The sequence below is a fragment of the Bos taurus genome, chromosome 13 (assembly GCF_002263795.3).
Source record: "Bos taurus isolate L1 Dominette 01449 registration number 42190680 breed Hereford chromosome 13, ARS-UCD2.0, whole genome shotgun sequence".
NCBI lineage: Eukaryota > Metazoa > Chordata > Mammalia > Artiodactyla > Bovidae > Bos > Bos taurus.
The window spans coordinates 12,054,750-12,078,286 of record NC_037340.1 but is presented as its reverse complement, the minus strand read 5'-3'; the positions used below and the strand labels follow the sequence as shown (position 1 = coordinate 12,078,286).

The window sequence follows — 23,537 nt, the reverse complement described above, 5'->3', positions numbered from 1 at the left end:
TATAACCTGATGTGAGCCCATTAAAAGCCCTAGGGCTACCCTCTGCTCTCTCACCCCAGGGACCCAGCATAAAATGGTGAGTATTTATCTGAATCCCCAACTTTGACCAGCTCTGGACTTTGGTCTTGTGAAGCTCTGAAAGCAAGAGCTTATTTTCAAAGTTTTTTTTTTTTTTTTTTTTCCCCAGATTGACAAATACTTTTGGATAAAAGCTTTGTGGGCTGGGCCAGCCTCTCTGGGGTTTGTCCTTTCCTAGGTTTTGGCAGGTGTTCCTTCACTATCTTATTATTGCTTTGATGCTTTTAAGAAAATTAAACAAATATTTCATCAAAGCTTTTAAAGTTGCCTTTGATAGGAGGGTTGGTCTGAATTGCTTAGTCTGCTACTGCCAGGAGTGGAAGTACCAGATGACTTAGGTTTAAATCCCGGGTCTGTCCCTTATTAGCTACTGACATTGTCCAAGTATGTTCCCCCGTCTATCAGATGTGTTCAGGAAATCCTAGCTACTTGACAACTTGTCTGTACAACTTAAATGTGAAAATTTTTGGTAAAGTGGTACAATAGCATTTTTCTTTATTATCTGTGTCCCACACCAGAGTGTAAGCTCCATGAGGATGGTGAATTGTTTTCAGTGTTGTTTCCCCAGCAATGCCAGGTGCATAGCAGATGCTCTGTAGACATTGAATAGAATGAAGGGCTATTGCATGTATTTTATTTTTCATGGGAGTATAATTGCAATGTTGTGTTAGTCTCCACTTTACAGCAAAGTGAATCAGCTGTATATACACATACATCCCCTCCCTCCTGGACCTCCCTCCCACCCCACCCCTATCCTGCTCCTCTGGGTCATCACAGAGCACCAAAGTGAGCTCCTTGTACTTTGTAGGAACTTCCCACTAGCTATCTATTTAACACATGGTAGTGAATGTATGACAACCTCCCAATTTGTCCCACACCTTCTCCTGCCCCCACTGTGTCCACATATCCATTCTCTATGTCTGCATCTCTATTCCTGCCCTGGAAATAGGTTCATCTGTGCCGTTTTTCTGGATGTGGATAGATCTAGAGTCTGTCATATAGAGTGAAGTAAGTCAGGAAGAGAAAAACAAATACCACATATTAATACATGTATTTTAAAATCAAAACATATTGAAAAAGTGTACTCTTGGGGATCAAGCTCAAATCCTTATAACAGCTACAATTTAGAAGATCCTATCCCTCTTTATTATTTTATAAACCTCTGGTGGTTGGATCAATACAATTATATTCCATTGCTTTGTGAAAACTGGTCCCAACCTGTTGGACCCTTGGGCTGTTTCCAGTTTGAGGCTATTGGAGATAATGCTGGCTTCTTTATTTGCTGATGACAGTAAAAAGGATAAACTATGTCTACTGTGAAGTCTTGCTCGGGCTCTCTTCAAAAGAAGCATGTCTTTCAGTGCTTGAAGTCTGGCATCATCTTCTACAGTATAAACAAAATCAACAAAAATTGATCCTTGAGCCTTGCAGAGAACAGTTCAGGCAGCTTTTAAAGAAGATTAAGGAAGGAGGTTGTATGACACAGAAGTCAGGGTCACCACTGAATCCTAAAGATCAACTTCTGTATGTTCCTCATACAAAAATTAATCAAATAAATGGACTATCAATTATTGTTGCTACAAATACTTAAAAAAAATAAAAAAGACCAAGGAGTGATTTAAAAATGGTTATATGACTTAAACTCAGGTCTTTGAAGCTGATGTGCTTGACTATTCAGTCCATACTCTTCTGCAGCTTTTTAGATAAATAATTAAAATACTTTGTAATCAGAAAGCTAAGTAACCCAATCATTTTATTTAATGATTAAATGATTGGGTAAAAAAATGACAATAAGAACCACCACTTATTGACAATGTTTGAGTTACATGCTTTACAGTGATGATTTAATTGTCTGAAAACAATCCAGCAAAGCAGGTACTACTTGTGCCTTCCATTTTCTGAGAGAGGTTAGGCAATGTGCCCAAGACCATACGGCTAGAGAGCGGGGAGGCCAACCAGGGTGCTGACTCCAGAGCCCAGCTCCTTTCACTGCCCTCCAACTTCTTGCCTCCACTGAAGGAAGAGATGACTTTTCCTGCTGGGAGAGCCCTTCAAGCTTCCACCTTGGAGCATCCTCAGGCTTGCAGGGTCTGGGTGCTCATTACATTCAGTGTTTCTTTAGGACCTAGTGGTGTTTGCCCCCAGGGCTGTGGGTGAGGTGACCTAAAAGGTGATAAGGGAATATGAGACATGCATTTTTCTTCTGGGACTCAATGAAGAGGTTAGACATCTGTGCACACAGAAATAAGCAACTCAAAAAGCCCAGGGGGTGGTATAATGGATAATTATGATGAGTACATGCTGGTTGAGGTAGGGGAGCCCTGACCAGCCCATTTCTCAAAAGATAATGCCTCTTTTTGGCTGCACTGAACGGCTTGTGGGATCTTAACTCCCTGATCGGGGATCGGACCTGGGCCCTCAGCAGTGAGAATGCAGAGTCCTACTCACTGCACCACCAGAGAATTCTCAGGAGACTAGGATTTAAAAGCTCCATTGTAGGGACACAAAACCTGAGCTAGGCCTCCCTTGTACACGAAGGTATCAATTTGAACTAGCATCCAAAGCCAAATTTGGTGTGTTTAGTCTTTCCTGATGCTAGAGAAGACTCTTGAGAGTTCCTTGGGCAGCAAGGAGATCAAACCAGTCCATCCTAAAGGAAATCAACCCTGAGTATTCATTGGAAGGACTGATGCTGAAGGTGAACCTCAAACACTTTGGCCACCTGATGCGAAGAGCCGACTCATTGGAAAAGACCCTGACGCTGGGAAGGATTGAAGGCAGAAGGAGAAGAGGGCAGCAGAGGACGAGATGGTTGGATGGCATTACCAATTCAAAGGACAACTTGGCGAATCCTGGGAGATGGTGAAGGATATCCCTATCCTTCACCTCCCAGTAGCTGGCCTGGCATGCTGCGGTCCATGGGATCGCAAACGGTTGGACGCGACTTGGTGATCTTTTTGGAGTATACAGGGCAGCATAAACCTGGGGGTTTGGACTGGAAAAGTCAAAATGTGGAACTTTCTTGCCAGCACCAATAGGCCCCCTTCTCCCTCCCATTCACCATTTGTCACAGGCGGGGAGTTTTGCAGGGAGGATGCAGATGGGGGAAGAGGCCTCTGAAAGCCTTCTCCCTCTGGGTTCACGTTTGAATTGAACAAGCTCGCCCTCTGTGACCTGAGTATTCTGATTTCTGGTGAAAAGACGCATGTGGAGTGTCAGATGAAAACTCTGGGCTTTGTGTCAGCACAGCAGCAAAAAAGTTCACGAGTCTCATCCAACGATAAGTATCAAGACAGAAATAGAAGCCAGATACCTGGCCTGCCAGCCCAGGGCTGCCTCTGATCGAACACTCATCATGAGTCACAGCTTCTCCCAGTGCAGGGAGGCGATTGAGGGGGCTCAGCACTCTTTCCTAACCCTCAGTAGCTGGGCTGAGGGAAAGAGAGAAGTTTTTGTTGATGAGCTCATCCCAATCTGAATGTGTCCAGATGCCCAAATATTTGATTTGAGCCTGGTTGCTAAGAGACCTCCCACTGGGACCCAGATGCCTGAGGGCAGGAGGGCGTTATTGGCATCATTTCAGATTTCTGCCAATTTATTTTGAAACCAGAAAACCTGGAACCTTGGCCTCCTCAAGGCAGCAGGGGGAGAGGAGAGATCTGAGTCAGCCAAGCAACAGAAGAAAACCCCCACACTGACCTTCTGCCAGGGATCTGTAGGAGGGTTGATATAGAATTCTTACAGTGTGGTTGTTGGGGTGAAGTATGGTAGTATGGTGATGAGGAAGGAATTGGAGCTCTGTGCTTGGTCATGCAGGAGACATCTCAAAGCAACCCCAGGGATTCAAGAACAAGGCTGGATTTTGGAGTTCTAAGTGGGTGTGGTGAAGGCTGTCTTGCTTCAAACCCAGCATCTCGGGTTTTAAGTGCCTGGTGACTTAAATCTCCTTTGGGAATGCCATGGCCAAAAGTAAGGTCTTTACAGGTGTGAGGGGACTGCATATGGGAGATCTGGGGAAACCCCACTTTCTCAACATAAAGCAGGCAGCATAGAGCCCTCAGGTAACTGGCAGGAGCCCGGCCCCAGAGCCATTCATCCTCAGGTCCAGATAGAGACCACTACAGGACTTAAACACTTTCCAGGGCACTTTGTTTCTGAATTTGGCTTTGGTGCTTGTTTATAAATGTGTATGGATGTGAGAAACATAGATTTTGCTGCCAGGATTTTTGCATGAGAGTTGTCATGTAATGAGAAATATAAAGGTCATAGATGGTGACCCTTGGCTTTCACCCTAAGCCCTCATTTCAATTATTTGCTCAGAGGCAGTACAACTTCTGAGCTTTTTGATAGAAATGAACTGTGGGCTCCATTCTTTTCTGCATAGACTTGTGCCTTTGGGAACATCTGTCAAAAAAATACTGAAAGAAGTATTTGTTGGGTTTGAGAAGGGCAGGTAGTCTGGTGCTTGGGAAAAAGTCCACTGAAAATAGGAAAGAACCAGAAATTAAAAGAGGAAACGAGAGCAAAGGGATTGACTGGGCTGACTCAGCACAGTGCTGGGCCCAGTAACTGACTGTGGATTTGCTCTAAGAGGAGCCAACAAGTTTGCTTGGCTGGAAAGGAAGATGAGGAAGGAGATGTCCAGTTCCATAAACAGAGTACTCTGCAAACCAAGAGAGTCTAGTCTGAATGTCATGTAGAAGATACGGGGGATTTACCTTACAACTGGGTCTGTGGTTCAGGAAGGCATCACACCAGCAGGTGATATAATTTCCATTTTGAAGATCAAGGAAAAGATACTCTCCATGAAATATACCTGAATCTGGAGAGAAGGCCCCTCAATAAAGTCAGTTTTTGCTGTATGTCTGCATGCTGAAGAAACCTGCAAGAGATGTTGACACCTATTCCCCCATCCCTCTGGTTAAATACACCATGTCATCCAGGGTACCAAGGATTTGTTTCCATGAAAGGAGTGGTGATGTCACAAGGGCTACATTATGACATCATCACAGAAACTTTCAGTCGTCCAACCAAGAGAGACAGCGTCTCATTTGGAACACAGACATCCTTGCTAATGAGGAGCCTTGGCAGGGAGAAGGAGTACACTCCAAAGAAGACAAATGTGGGAGATGGAGAGCCAGATCCTACACGGAGATCTTGAATATTCTACAGGATACTCAGCCAAAACCTGTCTCTTAGTATTTTAGTAATGATAGATGACAAAGCCTGGGGTAAAAATAAACCCACTTCCAGTGTTGTTTCTGGCTGGTTCAACGGGAAATAGCATTGTTAACCTTGAGGGGCCCACCGAGTTGTCTGAGCTCTGGAAGCCTGGACTTTCTTGGGAGGAGAGTGTTGAGGAAGGAGGGAGTGCTCCAGGGCTACTCAGGCCCAAGTTTCTGACTTGGCCCCCTTCTGACTTCCTGTGTGAATTCAATTAGAAGAAAGGCTCTTCTTCTGGCTGGTAATTTAAATGTCTTGCCTCAATGTGTGAGTTTTAGGCTAGCGTTTGCACGAGGTCTAGAGAGCCGACACTTCATGGGTGTAGTTAATGCCTCAATAATTCCACAGTCTGGTTTATGTCCATCTGGGGTATAAATGCCATGGCTGCCTCAGTCTGTGAACTCTGGAAAAAAGCCGTTGGACCAGGAGTGCTGAGAAGTACTTTAATGATTTTTTTTTTGCCTCATAATTTTTGGGTGACTCCCCCTACCTTTCCTCTGCTTTTAGAAGCACTTTGGAGAAATAGAAGAACCATGAAGGCCTCCAGGGGCACTGTCAACTCGAAGGAGCATATCCTTCTTAAAAACTGACAAATCATTTGCTTCTTTTTTTAAAAAAATCATTTGCTTTTATATATTAAAAAAATAGTGGTCTCCACTTGTACATTTATGTTTATACAAAAATGCTAATATGTTCCTGTTTATAGATTTTTTTAAAGTTTTGATTTCAAAGAGTTAATGCCCACAGTGCCAAGACACTCTTAGGAAATAAGGTATTGGCAGGATCTGGCTAATGAGGCTATTTCCTGCAGCTAGAAAACCCCTCCTGGAAACAAGAATCCAAGGCATTCCCAGATTATTGACATTGAATATAAAATGCAACCATCTAGTGGAAATCTTGTGGGTGGCTATGTTTTGGGTAGACTATTTTTTCTTTTTAAAACATTCATTTTATAATCCAGGTAAAAGACAAAGAGACACATGTGACAGCTTTTTTTTTTTTTTTTTCCTGCACCATAAGGTTTGTGGGATCTTAGTTCCCTGGCCAGGGATCGAACCCAGGTCTGCAGCAGTGAAAGACTGAGTCTTAACCACTGGACCACCAGGGAAGTCCCCAGATATGACAGCTATTAAAAAGAAAAGGTGCATACTATTAACACCTCATGTGTACCTTCTGACTTTCTTCTGAGAAGTCCAGAGTTCTTTGCTGGTGTTTTCTCCTCCATACCCATATGGTCCCCCTTTTTGGAGAAAGGATCGGAAAATGCCTAAAGTCAGGGAGTGGGTTAGATGTCACAGGAGACCTGGGTTCTTTCATTTCAACACTTGGCTCTGGTTTGTGCCTGCATTCAGTGTACCAATATCGAAACACAAGCTTGATGCCATTCACTCCAGCTGTGTCTGTGTGTGTGTGTTGAAATCCACTGTTGTACATACTCCAGTTTTGCTGTACTTGCAAACTGAACTTGCAAAACAGCTCTTACCAGACTGGCTGACAAACTTGATTACTCGTTTGCTTATTTCCTGCATCAGGCTGCTTGCAAAGTCACTTTTACTTGGTGTACCCACCCACTCACCATTACAGGACCCCAGGACTCTGCTGGACTGGAGGTAAGATTCAGCGATGCCCCTGACTGTCTCGAGACATGCTTGCAGAGATACCCCTAAAGTAGACTGCATTTCAGAATCCCAGCTAATCAGTTCATCCTTGGCGCACAGGACCTCACCCAGGCCTTAAAATTTCTTAAAGACTAGAACTTGAAATATACTAACGTCAGAAGTAGCGATATTGGAAGCAACACCGCAGTCTTCTCTGGACCTGTTGGTTGGAATTCCTTCAAAGGTGTCCAGGGTTCTGTCAAGGTCAAGGCTGTGTTCTACTAGGATCGGAAAAGCAGCCACAAGCCCATTTACTTTCTGTGGGTGACAGTTACTCCTGAACTGCAAGGCGGAGTATGGCTGTTTTCAACTCTGATTGTTTCACTTACTGAATCACTTAAAATTTTTATTTTGGGGCCCAAAGGAAGGACAGTCGAGGCCTTTCATAAACAGACCCTTTAATTTCTTGCAGTCTAATCTGTGTTCCCCTGTCTGCTCACTGCCTTCTAACTCCCAATGTCCAGCCCCTGCTTACCCTGCCCTCAGCACCATTTCCTGAATGTGCAGCCTTCTGCAGTGCCTTTGGGGTAGGCATTAGCGCTATCGGCCAGATCATTTCAGCTCTCATTTCCAGGTCCTCTCGGTGGGTGAGTCTGTGTCATTAGTTCTGGCCAGAGTGGAGGTGATGTGTGTCACTTCCAGGACAAAGCAATCAACCACCTGCTCTGCAAACCTGGCTTGATTTCCTTCTGCCACAGGGACCAGTCAAATCCAAGATGGCGACTACTCTGCCAGCAGGCTCCCCAACCGACTGATGAATGTGAGAAACAAAACTTGGTTCCTATAAGGCACCAAGACTTGGGGATTGTCACCAGGCTATTCTGATGGATATTTCTTTCTGAATTTTGTTCCTTCACACATGCTTTTTCTTCTGCTTGAAATCTGCATGCATCCTCCCTTCTCTCCTTGGCAATTTCTTATGGATATTCCTTCCAGACCCAGTTCAAAAGTCTTCCTTTTTCCCAAGTCTGTTTTGACACTTCCAGGCCCTTTCTGTTCTATGCTTCCCCAGTACTCTCTGTGCAAACCTCCATTATAGCCTCAATCACATTTTATTCTTGCTATTTATTTACATAGGGAGTCCCAGGTGGCTCGGAGGTAAAGAATCTGCATGCCAATGCAGGAGGTTTGATCCCTGGGTCAGGAAGATCCCCCGGAGGAGGAAATGGCAACTCATTCCAGTATTCTTGCTGGGAAAATCCCATGGACAGAGAAGCCTAATGGCCTACAGTTCATGGGTTCACAGAATCGGACACGACTGAGCAACTGAGCATGTACCTATTTACATGTCTGTCTTTGTGTCTTAGACTTGGAATGTTTTGAAGCAGGAATTGTGCTTTGTTCATTTTTTGAATGTGTCTATTTCAAAAAGTACAAGCTCAACAAATGTCTCACAGAGAAATTAGGGCACTCGGAACATGGTTAGTATCAGCCCAGTGGTGTTACAATTCATCAGCTACAACTGGTGATTTAGAAACACTGGAAGACATTTCCTTCTTTAAAAATTGTATTGAAATACAATTGATTTACAATGTTGTGCTAATTTTTGCTATGCAGCAAAGTGATTCAGTTATACATATACACATTCTTTTTCATATTCTTTTCTATTATCATCATAGAATACTGAGTATAGTTTCCTGTGCTATATAGTAGGACCTTGTTGTTTATCCATCCTATAATACTTTGCATCTGCTAATTCCAAACTCCCAATCCTTCCCCCCTCCGTCCCCTCCCCTTTGGAAACCACAAATCTGTTCTTTATATCGGGGTCCCCAACCTCCAGGATCTAATGCCTGATGATCTGAAGTGGAGCTGATAAAATAATAATGGAAATAAAGTGAACAATAAATGTAATGTGAATTACATTCACTTTATTTACGTTCTTGAATGATCCAGAAACCATCCCCTCCACCCAGGTCCATGGCAAAAATGTCTTCCATGCAACTGATCCCTGATGCCAAAAAGGTTGGGGACCACTGCTCTATGTCTGTATTTCTGTTTTTCAGATTTATTCATTTGTATTTTAGATTTCACATATAAGTGACATCATACAGTATTTGTCTTTTTCCTTCTGACTTACTTAGTATGATAATCTCTACGTCCATCCATGTTGCTGCAAATGGCATTATTTCATTCTTTTTAATGGCTGAGTAATATTCCATTATATATATGTACCAAACCCTCTTTATCCATCCATCTGTCAGTGGACATTTCGGGTGCTTCCATGTCTTGGCTATTGTAAATAGTGCCACAATGAACACTGGAGTGCATGTATCTCTTTGGATCATGTTTTTCTCTGGATAAATGCCCAGGAGTGGAACTGCTAAATCATTTGGCAACTCTATTTTTTAGTTTTTTAAGTAGCCTCTACACTGTTTTCCATAGTGGGTGCACCAATTTACATATCCACCAACAGTGTAGGAGAGTTCCCATTTCTCCACACCCTCTCCAGCATTTATTCAGTTTTTAATAATGACCATTCTGATCAGTGTGAGGTGGTATCTCATTATAGTTTTGATTTCCATTTCTCTAATAATTACCAACGATGAGCAATTTTTCATGTGCCTATTTGGAAGATGTTTCTTAAGATTGTTTTTTCTCCTTATTTGACTATTATATTCTAAACATGTTTGTGGTTCAATTTAAGCATTTGTGGTTCAAATCACTAAAAAAGAAGAAAGAACATCTTACATTAGGCTCCCATCTTTTGATAATTACTCATCTTTACAGGAAAAGATTTTTTAAAAGATTTGGGGTTTTGGAGAAAAATCAACTTTCCTGGGCAATTTTTTTTTGGAGGCCATTGTGGTTGTTGTGTAGGCTTGGCTTTGCTTATGTGAAACAGTGTATTTATTGACTAAATGCCTTCAAATTTTGTAAATGCATTTATGTGCATCATCCAGTGTACTTCCGTCAGTTGTTTGGAGTATACCATTACGTTTAAATACAAATTAATGAGATTCCATTTCAATGTCTGTTGTAGATTCTGATCTGGGTAGAAAATCAGAGGAGGTGCCATTTTTGTTTAGACTTGGTTCCCCATGTAAGAGGGAACTGTTTTCAGCGTTTACTGTTTTCAGTGTCCTCAATTTTATTTTTATTTATTTTTTGCCTGTCTTGCATGGCTTTTGGGATCATCGCTCCCTGATCAGGGATTGAACCTGGGGCCTTGGCAGTGAAGGGACTGAGTCCTAACCACTGGACCACTAGCTTTTCTTTTTTTTTTTTAGTGTCCTCAATTTTATAAATGCACCTGTGTGTATTGTCAAATGCACTTCACTTGACTCTTAAGAACTAAGAATAGACTCTTAATTCTAATATGAACCGACAAGACTGTGTTTCAATGTCAGCTGTAAAAGAGCAAGATCCAGGTCTGGGAGAACATTGGGAAACAACCCAAAGACTTGTTTCAGATCTAAGGTAGGAAGATAGAGGTGATGTTCACCAGGGAAAGACCCAAGGGAGTGAGTTCACTTAAAAGTTCCTTGAGGTTTGAAAAAAAAAGGAACTAAAACAAGCAAATGTAAACACAGATACATTTCTGGAGTTGGCAGTCATTTGATTACCCTATTTTGGTTTTGAACAACTATCATTCTCCTGTTTTTCTTCATTAAAAAGATATTTACATTGTAGGGGGCATCTATCACCTTTGCCTGCTCAACATCCACTCCCTCCTTCTTCAGTAACAATTTCTCACTGTTCATCTGATGCCTTTTATTTGAGCAACACTTTGACAGCAGGATTACGGTGCAACACTTAAGACCAGGGCTCTGAAGCCAGGCTGCTTGGGTTTTATTCATTCATGCTTCATGTGTGCTTCTAAACCATTTCAAATTTTGGTCTCCTCTACAAAATAAGAATAGAGATATTATCTACTTCATATAGTTGATATGAGAATTATTAAATAAACATGGTAAAGCACTTAGAGCAAAGCCTGATGCATAATATGAACTCAGTAAGTATTGGTTATTATCATGAAATTCTTTTATCACAATTAATGGCCTTAGGGACTTTATAAACATAGCCTCTATCATTGGATGTGGCTATTGACGCCTATGAAAGGCTGATATATATACTTCCCATTACATGTAACTTGACTTTTTTTGTTTGTTTTTCTGAGAAAATCAAAGGATTATTTCTTTGGAGATAAGTAGTTCTACTAGGACATGTCTTCCTATTGATCATATATTTTAAAATACATGTTTCCCTTCAATCTGTAGATTAAGGTCTTCATTTCTGGCAAGTTTTCTTGAATAATATCTTGAAATATTTTTTGTTCCATTATTGCAGTCTCTTCAGAAGGCATTTATGAATATATTGAACTTCATGTTTCATATAACTTTCTAGCTCATCTTTGCCCATTCCATTTTATTTTTTCACTATTCTTGTTTTCTATATCCTTTAAAAAGTTTTTTGAAGTCAATTTCCTTGTTCCATTTCCAATCTAGTCTTTATATCTGTGATTTTATTGTTTCCTGATTCTTTCCTGAGCATTCCAGCTTCAGTTTTAATTCCTTTTATCATCTTGCCCTGTATTCCATGAGCAAGTTCTTGTCACATACAATTTAAAAAAGTAAATTTTGAGGGAATTCCCTGGTGGTCCAGTGATTAGGGCTTCATATATTTACTGCCGAGGGTTTGAGTTTGATTCCTGGTTGGGCCAAAAAAATAAAACAAGAAAAATTTAGGAACAGACTTGGACCTTGAGCCTAGTTTCCCAGACTTTCTAGTTCTTTCTACCACCCCAGCTTGTGCTCCTGGTTCATCATTTTAGGTACTAAAGACTGTCTTTACCACTGCACCACCTGGGAAGCCCCAAAGGCTGAAGAGAGGCAATTTAGAGATTTGCAGAAAAGGCAATGGCACCCACTCCAGTACTCTTGCCTGGAAAATCCCAAGGATGGAGGAGCCTGGTGGGCTGCAGTCCATGGGGTCGCTAAGAGTCGGACACGACTGAGCGACTTCACTTTCACTTCTCTCTTTCATGCATTGGAGAAGGAAATGGCAACCCACTCCAGTGTTCTTGCCTGGAGAATCCCAGGGACAGGGGAGCCTGGTGGGCTGCCGTCTATGGGGTCACACAGAGTCGGGCACGACTGAAGTGACTTAGCAGCAGAGATTTTCAGCTATAATCTACACATTTGCTTTAGATACTAGATATTTCCCCCACACCACCCACCCAATTCTGAATCTGGGCCACACAAGCCTGATCTATTGGCAGGTCTGTTGGTTGGAAACAGTTTGATAGGCACAAAATTGGTAAGTCTTTAATGATGGGTTATTAAACAACTTGTTCTTCGGGTTCTTTAATAAAATTTTTAAGGGCTTTAAGGAAATAAAAAGACTTGGGACCTGAAGGTTAGTAATTTAGAATATCTAGCAGAGCTTTCTGCAGTGGAATTGTTAGGGAATGGATAGCTTTTGACTGATAGGTAATAACCGATTGATGATGGGAGTTGGAGTGGAATGAAGAGTTCACAGTCATCACCTAGTCCTCTAGAAAAACATGGTAGCTGGAGGAAATGGTCATCCAATCAAGGGTCCTCAAGCAAACAGAATTAAGCCATTTACAGGCTAAGGTTTAATCATTCTTAGGGAACGGTGGTTTTGTTTTCTATTGTGGTTCCCAAGGTCAAGATCTCTTATTTCACATGGTGTCCAGTGAGGGAGGAATGACCATGCTAAAGCCAGACTGAATTTGTCTTCTGCATTTCCACCTCCTTCTTTGTATCATTCCTTTGGTTTGACCTCAACTCCCATTACACTTTTGATTTTTTTTCTGTAGGATCTAGTCCAGCTGAGGATAACTTGGTGCTCTGAATGAACATCATTATGGAAAATTCAGGGGTTTCCCAAGTGACGCTAGTGGTAAAGAACCCGCCTGCCTATGCAGACCTAAGAGATGGGAGTTCGATCCCTGGGTCAGGAAGATCCCGGGGAAGACACACAGCAACCCACTCCAGTACTCTTTCCTGGACAATCCCATGGACAGAGGAGCCTGGCGGGCTACAGTCAAGACTGAAGTGACTTAGCGTGCATGCACATGGAAAATTCAAAATAAACATAAAGCTCCCTATAGCACTTCCAATGGTACAACGCTTCTTTAGCATCACCACTTCTTTAGTTCTGTGGACAAAAGCTGAGACTGAGTATTGTTCCTGTGCGCTCTTGTGGCACGATAATCTGTAGGCAAGGAGCAAGAGTGAAACAGGGAAGAACTGGTTAAAAAGTGCCAGGACGGGAAAAGAGCGAAAAAGGATGAACACATGTATAGGGCGGGTAAGGGATATGTCCCTTGGGATCTTAGTCATGCCTGGCTCCTACTCTTCTTACTGCCTAACCTTTGACCCCAATAGACGATAGTATAGTTCTTTAAACATATTTCTTATTGGCGTGGTGCTGTTTGCCTTTGGTGACAGGCCCCAACTTTGAGAGGTTAGTAATTCACGGTGGAATTTGGGTTTGTCGATTTAGTCAGTTTCTAATAGCAAGATCCCCTATTTGCTCTCCCCAGCCTGGAGAGCCTTAAGCTGCTACTGCTGTTGCTGCTAAGTCACTTCAGTCGTGTCCGACTCTGTGTGACCCCATAGACGGCAGCCCACCAGGCTCCCCTGTCCCTGGGATTCTCCAGGCAAGAACACTGGAGTGGGTTGCCATTTCCTTCTCCAATGCATGAAAGTGAAAAGTGAAAGTGAAGTCGCTCAGTCGTGTCCGACCCTCAGCGACCCCATGGACTGCAGCCTTCCAGGCTCCACCATCCATGGGATTTTCCAGGCAAGAGTACTGGAGTACTCTTGAGTACTGCCATTGCCTTCTCTGGAGCCTTAAGCTAACAGCCCCTGAAAGACAGAATCCAGCATACAGATGTGGGGGACTGGGCAGGCCAGGTTATCTTCCCACCTCCTTGGGTGAGGGAAAAGGTAGAGGCCGGGGTGGAGTCCAGACGGCTTTTGGGAGGGCAGTAGGCCTGCATCCAGCCTGTCAGAACGAGGAGGAAGGTGCTAGATAAGTTTTCAGGCAGTAGAATTTTTCCACCTTTCACAGTGAAATTGGAACAGTCCTGGGAAAATGGGACAGGTGTCAGCAATCAAGACATAAGGCTGTTTATCCAACTCAGTCGAGGGGCCCTCAGGGAGTGATAGTCTTTATATGAAGAAAACTACAATTTTTGGAAACAAGAGATAGTCCCCGCAGGTTGAGGATGGGCATCCGCACGTGGATTGCCCTCTGACAGGTGGACACGGAAGAATGGGCAGTCAGAGTGCAACTCGGACATGAAAGGCCAGGGGAGGCGGGTGGTGAGCTCTGGGTGCGTTTCTCCAGTCTGTTGGAAAAGCTATTTCCAGGTATATGCCCTAAGACAGGGTGCCCTACTAAACCCGCCGCAGCCGGGGTACGAGGGGCAGCCCTCCTGGCGAGGAGGGTGTGGGGCAAAGCTTCCCTTTCCTCTAGGTTTTGGCCGCTGGAGAGAGACCAAGAGAAGCCGAGCTGGAGCGAAGGCCGGTCCAGGCCCGCCCAGGCCCGCTCCAGCCCCAGGCCTGAGGTAGCCTGGGCGGTGCACGGAGCCCGAATCCACCCGCCGCCCGGCCGCCAGATAACCCCGGTAGTAAAGCTCCCCAAGGGAAAACGATGCAGCGCCTGGCACGCCCTGCGCGTCCCCGGCTCCAGGGCTCCCGGCTCCCTCCTCGCTGCGTGGCCCCCTCCCCCGGCCGTAATTGGACTCGAGCGCCGATTTTGGCGCAATGCGAATTAGCTCCAGTCGCCAAGTCGTGAGGCTCCGGGAGCGTCAGCCACCGGCCGGCGCCTCGCGGCCGGAGTCAACGCCCACCTCCGCCAGCATCCCCGCCGCCGCCTTTCGTCGCCATAACAACCGGCCCCCGCCCAGCCCCGCGCCGCGCCGGGACGCCCGGGGAGGACGCCCCCGCCCTTGGCGCCCCGCATCCGGGCGGCCTTGCACCCCCGCCCCCTTCCAGCCGCGTCCAAGCGCAGCGCAGAGGCGCCCCCTCCCGCCGCTAGGGAGGAAAGCCCTCGCGCCCCCGAGACTTGACTTGGCAGAATTAATTAGGCAGCCCCGGAGGGCCGGGGTCCTTCAGCAAGCTCCTCGGCTTCCGCACCTGCCCGGGTTCCCTGCACCTGCCCTTTCCCGGGCTCCAGGGCTCGCGCGGCGGCTGGGAGTGTGACCGGGCGGCGACGGCGGTGCCCCCGCGCCCGGGGCACGGCGCTCCCGGGGAGCAGGACATCCCCGAAGGCGGCAGCGCGCGGGAGGCGGGGAGGCGGGAGGCGGCCGGGGAGCACGGAGAGGGCGGGGAGCCCGCGGGAGGAGGAGGGGGGAGGGAGCAGGGCGGACGGCGGGGAGGGAGGAGAAGGGAGGCAAGAAAGTAGCAGAAAGTGAGGCTGGCAGCCGGCAGCAAAGGAGCCCGGCGCGCGGCGGCAGGAAGTCTGTGCCCAAGACGCGCAGAAATAAGAGCCAGGGAGGGACCGCGGCGGCGAGAGTGAAAGAGGAAACTGCAGAAGAGGAAGCCCTGCCGCAGCACAAAGTCTCCTCGGCTCCCGCGCCGAGCATCCCCGCGCCGCCCGCCCAGCCCTCCTGGACCGGCGCGCCGCCGCCCGCGCCTCCGCTGCACCCGCGCCGCCGCCCCCCGGTGCCCCCTCCTCGCGCGCCCACCCCGGCCCCCTGCGCCCCTGGCCGCTCAGCCTCGCCGCCCTCCGCGCACGCCGCCCTCGTCTGCCATGGCCCGGGAGAACGGCGAGAGCAGCTCCTCCTGGAAAAAGCAAGCTGAAGACATCAAGAAAATCTTCGAGTTCAAGGAGACCCTCGGAACGTAAGTGGGGAGCGGGGAGAAGAGGGTGGAGGTGGCAGCGGCCGCGGGTGCAGAGGTGGCTCTCGCTGCCACCGCCGCCGTCGCCGCCACCGCGGCAGGAACCAGAGGGTCGCCGCGTCCTCATTGTCCAGTTCTCGGCTCTCCGGAGCCCCCCGCGTGCCCGCCGCGTGGGTCTGCGCCCCGCGTGCACGAGTGGGCGCCGCGCGGGGGCGGGGGGGACCCTGGGATTTCACTTTTCACTTCCCTGACACCGCCGCCCTCTCGACTCATTCTCCCCACGCGTGACTGTGGGCTGAGCATGGTGGATATTCCTGTTTACCGGCTGCGTGCGTCTACTCACCGTGTGCACGGGCGCACCGTGTCGGCGAGAGACGTGGTCACGAGGAAATCCGGCTCCGGGCATTCCCATTTCTGTTCTAACATCATGTATTCTTAGAGAATTGACATCCGCACGTACTCGATGTAGGCAAGACTTTGGATGGCCGCGCGATTAGGGAAGGGAGGAATTTCGCAGTGTGCAGGGTCACGTGTGGGCCGAGCCTTACCTGAGCGTCAGTCCATTTCAACAGGCTCAGCAGCACACGCTGGAGTGCGGGTCACCAAGGAGGGTCCGCGAGGGTCGCTGTACCCACGGTTCCTTTCCAGGGCTGTGTGTAGTCCGAGGCTGGTGGCTGATCTCAAGAAAGCAGAAATAACCAGAAGTCGATGTCAGGAAGGCTCAAGCATGTGCAGCTCCATTCAGCTGCTGTTCCTTTTCTGCCCAAGAGTTGGTTTTTGTTTGTTTTGTTTCGAAGCGCCTCAGAATAGGTAGGGAGACTGATACTGAAAGAGGATCGGTTGCCGCTGGAAGAACCTGGAGTTGGAGTTATTGCCTCCCCTCATGTGATCAGTATGTAAGCATATATATTCACACACATACGTGCTGTATGAGCCGAACATTTTGCAGGGGTTCATGGAGGTGTTGGTCAAGCTGATAAGAGAAAGAGGAGGTGTTTCATAAGACAAATTAGGGTGCTCTTCTTTCCTGCCTTCTTAATCCCCTTTTACTTGTCATTGTGGTTGGTTTGCTTTTCCAGAACCATATTTTCAAACCCAGATTGTTTTCTGCCCCATACTCAGGATCCACTGAGTTGTTTGGTCATTTTCCCTCCCCACCCCAATATCTGAAGTGGGTCCCCCAAAGCCAAGTTTTGAAGCATCCCTCCATGCTTCTGATCCTGGGTATGCACACTTACCTAGAATGAGAATAGGGTCTCCCAGATTTTGTGCTCACTTCAGGTACCCAGTCTACCTGTGGGTGTAGGCTTTTTGTCTTTGTTGGAAAGAAAACAGAGCTTTGCGTTTTCATAGAGAGGGGCTTGGTGCTGCCTCTTAGCACAGGCAGGTAAGGGGTGAGGTTTGGTCAGGACTTTAGAAAATTACCCTTGAGGTTTATTTGGGTTTGGGGGAGTGACTTTGAGATGGTTAAGTTGCTGAGAAAGAAGAAGCGTGTCCTTTGTGGTCATCCTGAGAATGCTCATGTGGCTGAGGATGAGGGGGCTGGAGAGAGAGGAGTCCTAAGGTAGGAAAATGCGTTGCTTGGCGCATCCTCACCGGAACTCCTGGAGCTGGTCCCTCCGCCTGCAGCTTCCAGACAAACAAATGTAACCTCCCCTGACTGTCTCCTGCTCCCTAGGAGAGCCCTGAGGCTGTACCTCTTCAGTGGTCTGGGATGCTCAGCCCAGTGAGCTGTGGCTTGTGGCTCTACTGTGGTCGGCACTGTTTGAGGATGATTGTGGTGGTTCCACTTCTGGGCAGGATGGGGACTTGCTTGATGGGTGCCGAAAAGAACATAGAGCTCTTGCAAAACAGCCTCTTGAACTCTGGCCAAGTTCCCCTTAGAACCTGGGGATGGGTCTCTGTTAGGATTCCAAAGCTTTGCTTTCTGTCTTAGAAAGGGTTCTTTGAAGAGGAGCTTCAGGCTATGGTTCCTTCCTGCTGGCAGGAGTTCTCTAAGAGCAAAACACAAACAATAAAATGATCAAAATGTTTTCACTCAATAGCATGGTGATAATAATAATAGTAGTAGTAATTGTAGGTGACTTTATTAAATGAATACCAAGTACCAGTTGATACCTTAAGTGCCTTATGGGTATTAACTCATTTTATTCTTATGATAACCTGATGAGGTATGTACGGTTATCCCCACTTGGCAGATGGGAAGACTGAGGCAAAGAGAATTAAGTGACCTGCTAAACAGGAGCTACTTATTAAGTGGAGCTGATACTCAAATCTAGGCAGAACAACTTATGATTATGCATATGGGATTGAGCCACTCTGTGGATTATGTAACAGCAAATGTTAATAATTTGACTAACTTTTGTATTTAGAAGGCTAATTTTAACATTAAAGAATTATATTAATTTTAATATTAAGTTAAAACATAATCACAGGGTAACCTGTCATCCAGACATGTAACTTGTCAAAGCTTTTGGATTATCAACATCTTTTTGTCTCTTGGACTTTCTAGAAGTTGTCCAAAATTCAGGGTTCCTGTTTCCCCCTGGGGCCAAGTCCAGCAACCTTAGCTTGAGTCTAAATAGATGTCACTTCTACTCCTATCAGTGTGAATTTTGAGTTTGGGGTCTTGTTTGCGGTGAAACCTAGCATCAGTCAAGGGCTTCAACACTAACAATTGGAATTCATTTCCAAGGTACTCTGCAAGCCCATTTTGTCACACTTTTACCATATGCCTTTAAGATCCTAAGGCAGGAAAGCCCTTCCAGCAGACAGATTGTCAGCTGTTAAAATGCCTTTGAAAAAGCATTGTAAAGACCCAAGGAGCACCCACTTGGCCAGATCTTGTAATCTGATATTTGGCTGCCTGGTTCAGGTACCTTTCCCTGCGGAGCAGAAGGTTTACTGTTGAAGGCCAAAGGGTCACGCCATTTAGATTGTGTGGTTAGCAGGACCTTGTTGGAGGGTGGGCGGCAAATCAGAGTGAAGGCTGGCCTCGAGGGTGGGAAAAGAGCTGGAGGAAGCAAAGGTCAGTGTAGGGGAAAGGACCCACTGGGTGGTTTGGACCTGGGTTTTCTGATACACCCCTGAGCCAGGCTTCCGGAGAAACCTCTTAACTTGTGGCCTTTGGTGTGTCTTCCTTTGAAAGGAAATCCCAGGGCCTAACCCTACCTTCAAACAAGGTGGGACGTCTTAAATACTGTTTATTAATCAACGCCATGTTTTCAGATCCCTGGTACCCCAAATAAATGAGACCACATAAATGTTGTGTAACAGCAATTAAGAGTGATAAACATTTCTTTTTTATCACTCTTTAAACATTAACAGTGATAAACATTTCTGTGGTGTGTTTGCTGAGGCCATTCAGGCCATCTCTACCATAGGTAGATGTCTTTCCACGTCTTCTAAACCAAGAAAATGAAAATAGGCCATCTGAAGAAGGATATGGATGGGAAGAAAGCTTTGACCATGGTGTGCAGGAATTACCCCAGACTTATGGAGGTGGCTTCTATAATTTCCATACCATGAAAGGCATCTGAACAGAAAAGACCTTGATAGTTGGCACAGAATGGTTCTTCCAATACACCTTCTTTCCCCTGGAGTACAGAAATGGCACATCCTAGAAAACAGACATTCATCTCTGCAGGGTATGAATACATGCTTTTCTTACAGACCAAACATTTTGTGTTGAAATAATTGCTGTTTGAGGGGGCTGGAGCGGGCACCAGGGAGGTCTTGGGCCTGGGTTCAAGGTCTGGCTCAGCCACTGGTCAGGTGTGTGGCCTGTGGGCTACTTGATCATTTGTCCACATGACTGGTCTTAGCTTCTGCTGCTGCTGCTAAGTCGCTTCAGTCATGTCTGACTCTGTGTGACCCCATAGACGGCAGCCCACCAGGCTCCCCCGTCCCTGGGATTCTCCAGGCAAGAACACTGGAGTGGGTTGCCATTTCCTTCTCCAATGCATGAAAGGGAAAAGTGAAATTGAAGTCCCTCAGTTCTATCTGACTTTTCGAGATCCAATGGACTGCAGCCCACCAGGCTCCTCCATCCATGGGATTTTCCAGGCAAGAGTACTGGAGTGGGGTGCCATTGCCTTCTCCGGGTCTTAGCTTCATCACCTGTCAAATCAGAGGGGCAGAGAAGATGGGATGATTTTCAAGTGCTCTTACAACCTTAAGGTTTTTTGGCTTGTCTGGGTAAGAGAGGCACTCACTATAATTTTCTGGTAGCTTTCATGTGTAGCTAGGACAGCTTGGTCCATTTGGAGGGACATTTTTATGCCCAGGCTAGTAGCAAAGTGACATAGCTCAGGGCAGGAATTCTTACCCCACTTGATGTCAGTAGCACAATGCCTTTGCTTCTTCATGAAATGAGTGCCTGCTGGGTGCTGCTTTAGGAAGAGTATAAATAGAAATTCCTGTGAGGCCAGCACTGTCTTTTCTCACTAGTATCATACTTACATGCCTTTTTCTGAAATTGCTCAGTCAATACACCTGTTGAGGACACGTGATTGATTTATCTGAAGGCCTGGGTAGAAAACAGACTCACCTGTTCTTTTCGGGTTGTAGAGTGGTGGTGTATGGATATTGGGGGAGGGGGAGATTGCAGATCTCCTCCTGGTGATTTGTGTATTTGGCTGTTTTGAGAGTATTTGTTCTGGGACTACTCACAGTTGTAGAGTCTGGGAGAAGCATTTGAAAGAATGCTCCTACAAGAGGAGCAGAGAGGGGTGGGCAACCCTGAGAGTTCTCCTAGAGGGTATTCCAGATGCAGTATTGGTTAGAAGTTTGCATGTCTCAGCCCTCTGTTTGAGGCATGATATAAATTCAGCCTCTTGTACATTTAAAAATATTGATCAAACACCTGCTATATTCTAGGCACTGATGGGGGTGAGTACAGCAGAGAACAGGCAGACACAAATGCCTGCTTTCCTGGAGCTCACATTTCTTTCTCATTCTCTGGTGAGGAAGCCAGAAAATGAAAAATATGAATCAGGAAAATGAAGAGTATGTTACATAGTAGACACGTTAGGGAGAGAAATAAACCAGGGAAATGGGATTTTCTAGGGCGGGAGCAGGGGTAGGGTGGGGTGGGGTGATGGGAGCTTGAATAGGGTAGCCAGGGAGGGCCTGGCCCAGAAGCTAATCTGTGGATAAAGACCTGAAGAGATGAAGGTAGAATGTTCCAGTTGAAGGGAACAGCAAGGGCTGAGGGCCTGAGTGGGAGCAGGCCTGGTGTTTTCAAGGCCCAGCTTCAAGGAGGCTTGTGTGTCTGAAAGTGAGTGAGCATCAGGAGGAGCTTGGGAGCTGAGGGGACACAGGTGTGAGGTGTGGAGCTGGGGGAGGGTTGGTCAAGGTTGCCAAAGGGCCTTGAAAGTGACAATGTTAGCGCTCAGTCGTGTCTTACTCTGCAACCCCATGTTGCAGCCCAACAGGCTCCTCTGTCCATGGGATTCTCCAGGCAAGAATACTGGAGTGGGTTACCATTCCCTTGTCCGGGGATCTTCCTGACCCAGGGATTGAACCCTGCATTGCAGGCAGATTCTTTACTGTCTGAGGCACCAGGGAAGTTCTTGGTAATAGACTCGACTTTTGCTCTAGAGAAATAGGAAATGTTGAAGGGTTTTGAACAGAGGTGTACCTTGACATAACTTGGGTGTTTCCATCGTGGCCGCGGCTGCTGTGTTAAGAATGGACAGGCAGATTCAAGGGAAGAAGCAGGGAGACTAGCTTGGAGGCTATGGAAACAATTGCAGGGTGGAGAATGGTAGTGGAGGGCGGGGAGAGGGGGCAGCTCTGGAGGTGATGAGAAGTGGCTGGATTCTGGAAACATATGGAAGGAGAGCCAATAGGAGTCGTTGGTGGGTTGGGTGTGGCTGTGAGATTTGCCTGGGATTTGGGGTTGAGAGAGAGATACCACTTGTTGGTTTTGGTCAGTTTTTTTCCAAGAATTTTCTGAGCACCTGCTCTCTGAGCACAGCAGGGCTGTCTGTGTTCTGGGAAGCTCTTGGAAAGAGTTTGGAGGGAAAGCTCACATCCTTTGGGATCCTGGGTTTTTCTTGTGAGGAACTCTTGGATTTGTTTATTTAGAAATTTAAAAAAAATGTTTTGGCCATGCCACAAGGCATGTGGTATCTTATTTCCCCAACCGTGGATGGAACCTGTGCCCCCTGCATTGGAAGGGGCGTCTTAACCACTAGACCGCCAGGGAGGTTCCCTGGGTCCCTTAGGTTTTTAGGCTAATCTATTTCTTTCCAAGAGCTTGTATTTGGGATGACTCTTGAAGTGTCTCCTTTTCTGTCACGGAAGGAGGTCATGATAGGCTTGACATTTGAGTAGTTGGATGAATTGCTTAGCTTTCTGTGAAAATGCCATGTTTTGCCTCTAGAATTATCAATAGGAAGATCACTCTGACAGGTGGACCTATAACCTACAACTCTGCTACTTGATTTGTGAATGTATTTATTTTTATTTTTTAAATCTCCAACTTTATTTTTTGACTATACCATGTGACTTGCGGGATCTTCGTTCCCTGACCTGGGATTGAACCCGCACCCTGGGCAGCGAAAGCGCCAAGTCCTAACCATTGAACCACCAGGGAATTCCCTGATTTGAGAATTTAAAGCCCAAACATTCTATGAAAAATAATAAACATGAGAAACTCTTGCTACTTCTTTCTTTGATAGGATGTTTTGTGTTTAGAGAGGAAAAGCCAGAAGTTTTTCCTCTGTTGCGATAAAGATAACAAACTCTCATGGCTTTACAGATTAGTAGGGTGGAATTTGGGAAATTGAACTTTTTAGAGCTTGTTCCTGGAGGGGCTAATGAAGACTGTCTCTGGTAGAAATTTCCGGCTCAAACTTGGCAACCGAGTGGACAGTAATTAGACTTGGCAGGTGGACATTCGTGTTCTCTCAGGGGAGGATTTTAGGGGTTAACTTGTTGAGTTTTTCTTTGGCTAGGTCTCCATAAATCCCTTTAATCCTTCCTTTCCCCAAATAAATCTCCATAAATCCCCTTCAATCTTTCTCCTTCATCTCCTCCTCTCCTCTCTGGGAGGGCTTAGCATTGCTTAAGCAAGGGACTGTCATGTTATTGGTCAACTTACACCCACAAGGGTAGACCCGAGGACCTCATATTACCTCCAGTCCTCATCAGATTTTGCAGGAATAGCCAGAGAGCCCACGGCCCCTGGGACATGTTCCTTCATTTGAAGAAGGAGCCGCTTATGGGTGGCCAGCATGAAGCCTGGAGCCCTCATCAACAGGTGCAAGTTTGTTTTCTGACTCAAGATGGTCCGTTCAGTGCACATGTGACAACGGGAAGACACGTGGACCCTGGGAGACATGCCAACGTGACCTTCTTTCTCAGTTCACGTTGGGCACCTCCCTTTGACCCCCTGTGATGCAGGAGGTCACCTTTTCCTTGGGCTAGTTTTCTTAGATCCTGCTTGATTTTTTAAGATGTTTGTTATGCAGTATGTGGATTCCTCATGTTCGAACCAGACCAAATGGAGGCCACAGGCCAACTTCATTCCATGCCAAGTCCATTCCCTGTCTCCAGTGGTCGGCTATGAGTCTTGTGCTGTTTTTCTTCATATTTCAAATCCATTCAGAGGTGGAGGAATTCCACTTCTAGTTAACACCAAACCTTGAGGATAAGCCTATAAGACAGCGTTCTGACTGAGGCCAGGCCGGGAGGCACGGGGAGGCAGTGAACCATGATAGAAAGGCAGCGCCGGCACGGCCGTTCATACCTG

At 46.3% G+C, this 23,537-nt stretch overlaps 1 protein-coding gene and 1 long non-coding RNA gene across 3 annotated transcripts in view; one reads left to right on the top strand and one right to left on the bottom strand.

Moving 5' to 3' along the window:
• The window catches only part of LOC132346845 (uncharacterized), a 58,194-nt gene extending 41,521 nt beyond the window's left edge, over positions 1-16,673 (bottom strand). The window contains exon 1 of the long non-coding RNA XR_009496806.1: positions 16,122-16,673. This is a non-coding gene — a long non-coding RNA (uncharacterized lncRNA). The remainder of the gene's footprint in view (positions 1-16,121) is intronic.
• The window catches only part of CAMK1D (calcium/calmodulin dependent protein kinase ID), a 394,574-nt gene continuing 386,368 nt past the window's right edge, over positions 15,332-23,537 (top strand). For both annotated transcript variants that reach the window (XM_025000914.2, XM_025000915.2), the window contains exon 1: positions 15,332-15,781. In XM_025000914.2, coding sequence (XP_024856682.1) covers positions 15,690-15,781 — 92 coding nt within the window. In that variant the 5' untranslated portion in view covers positions 15,332-15,689. The remainder of the gene's footprint in view (positions 15,782-23,537) is intronic.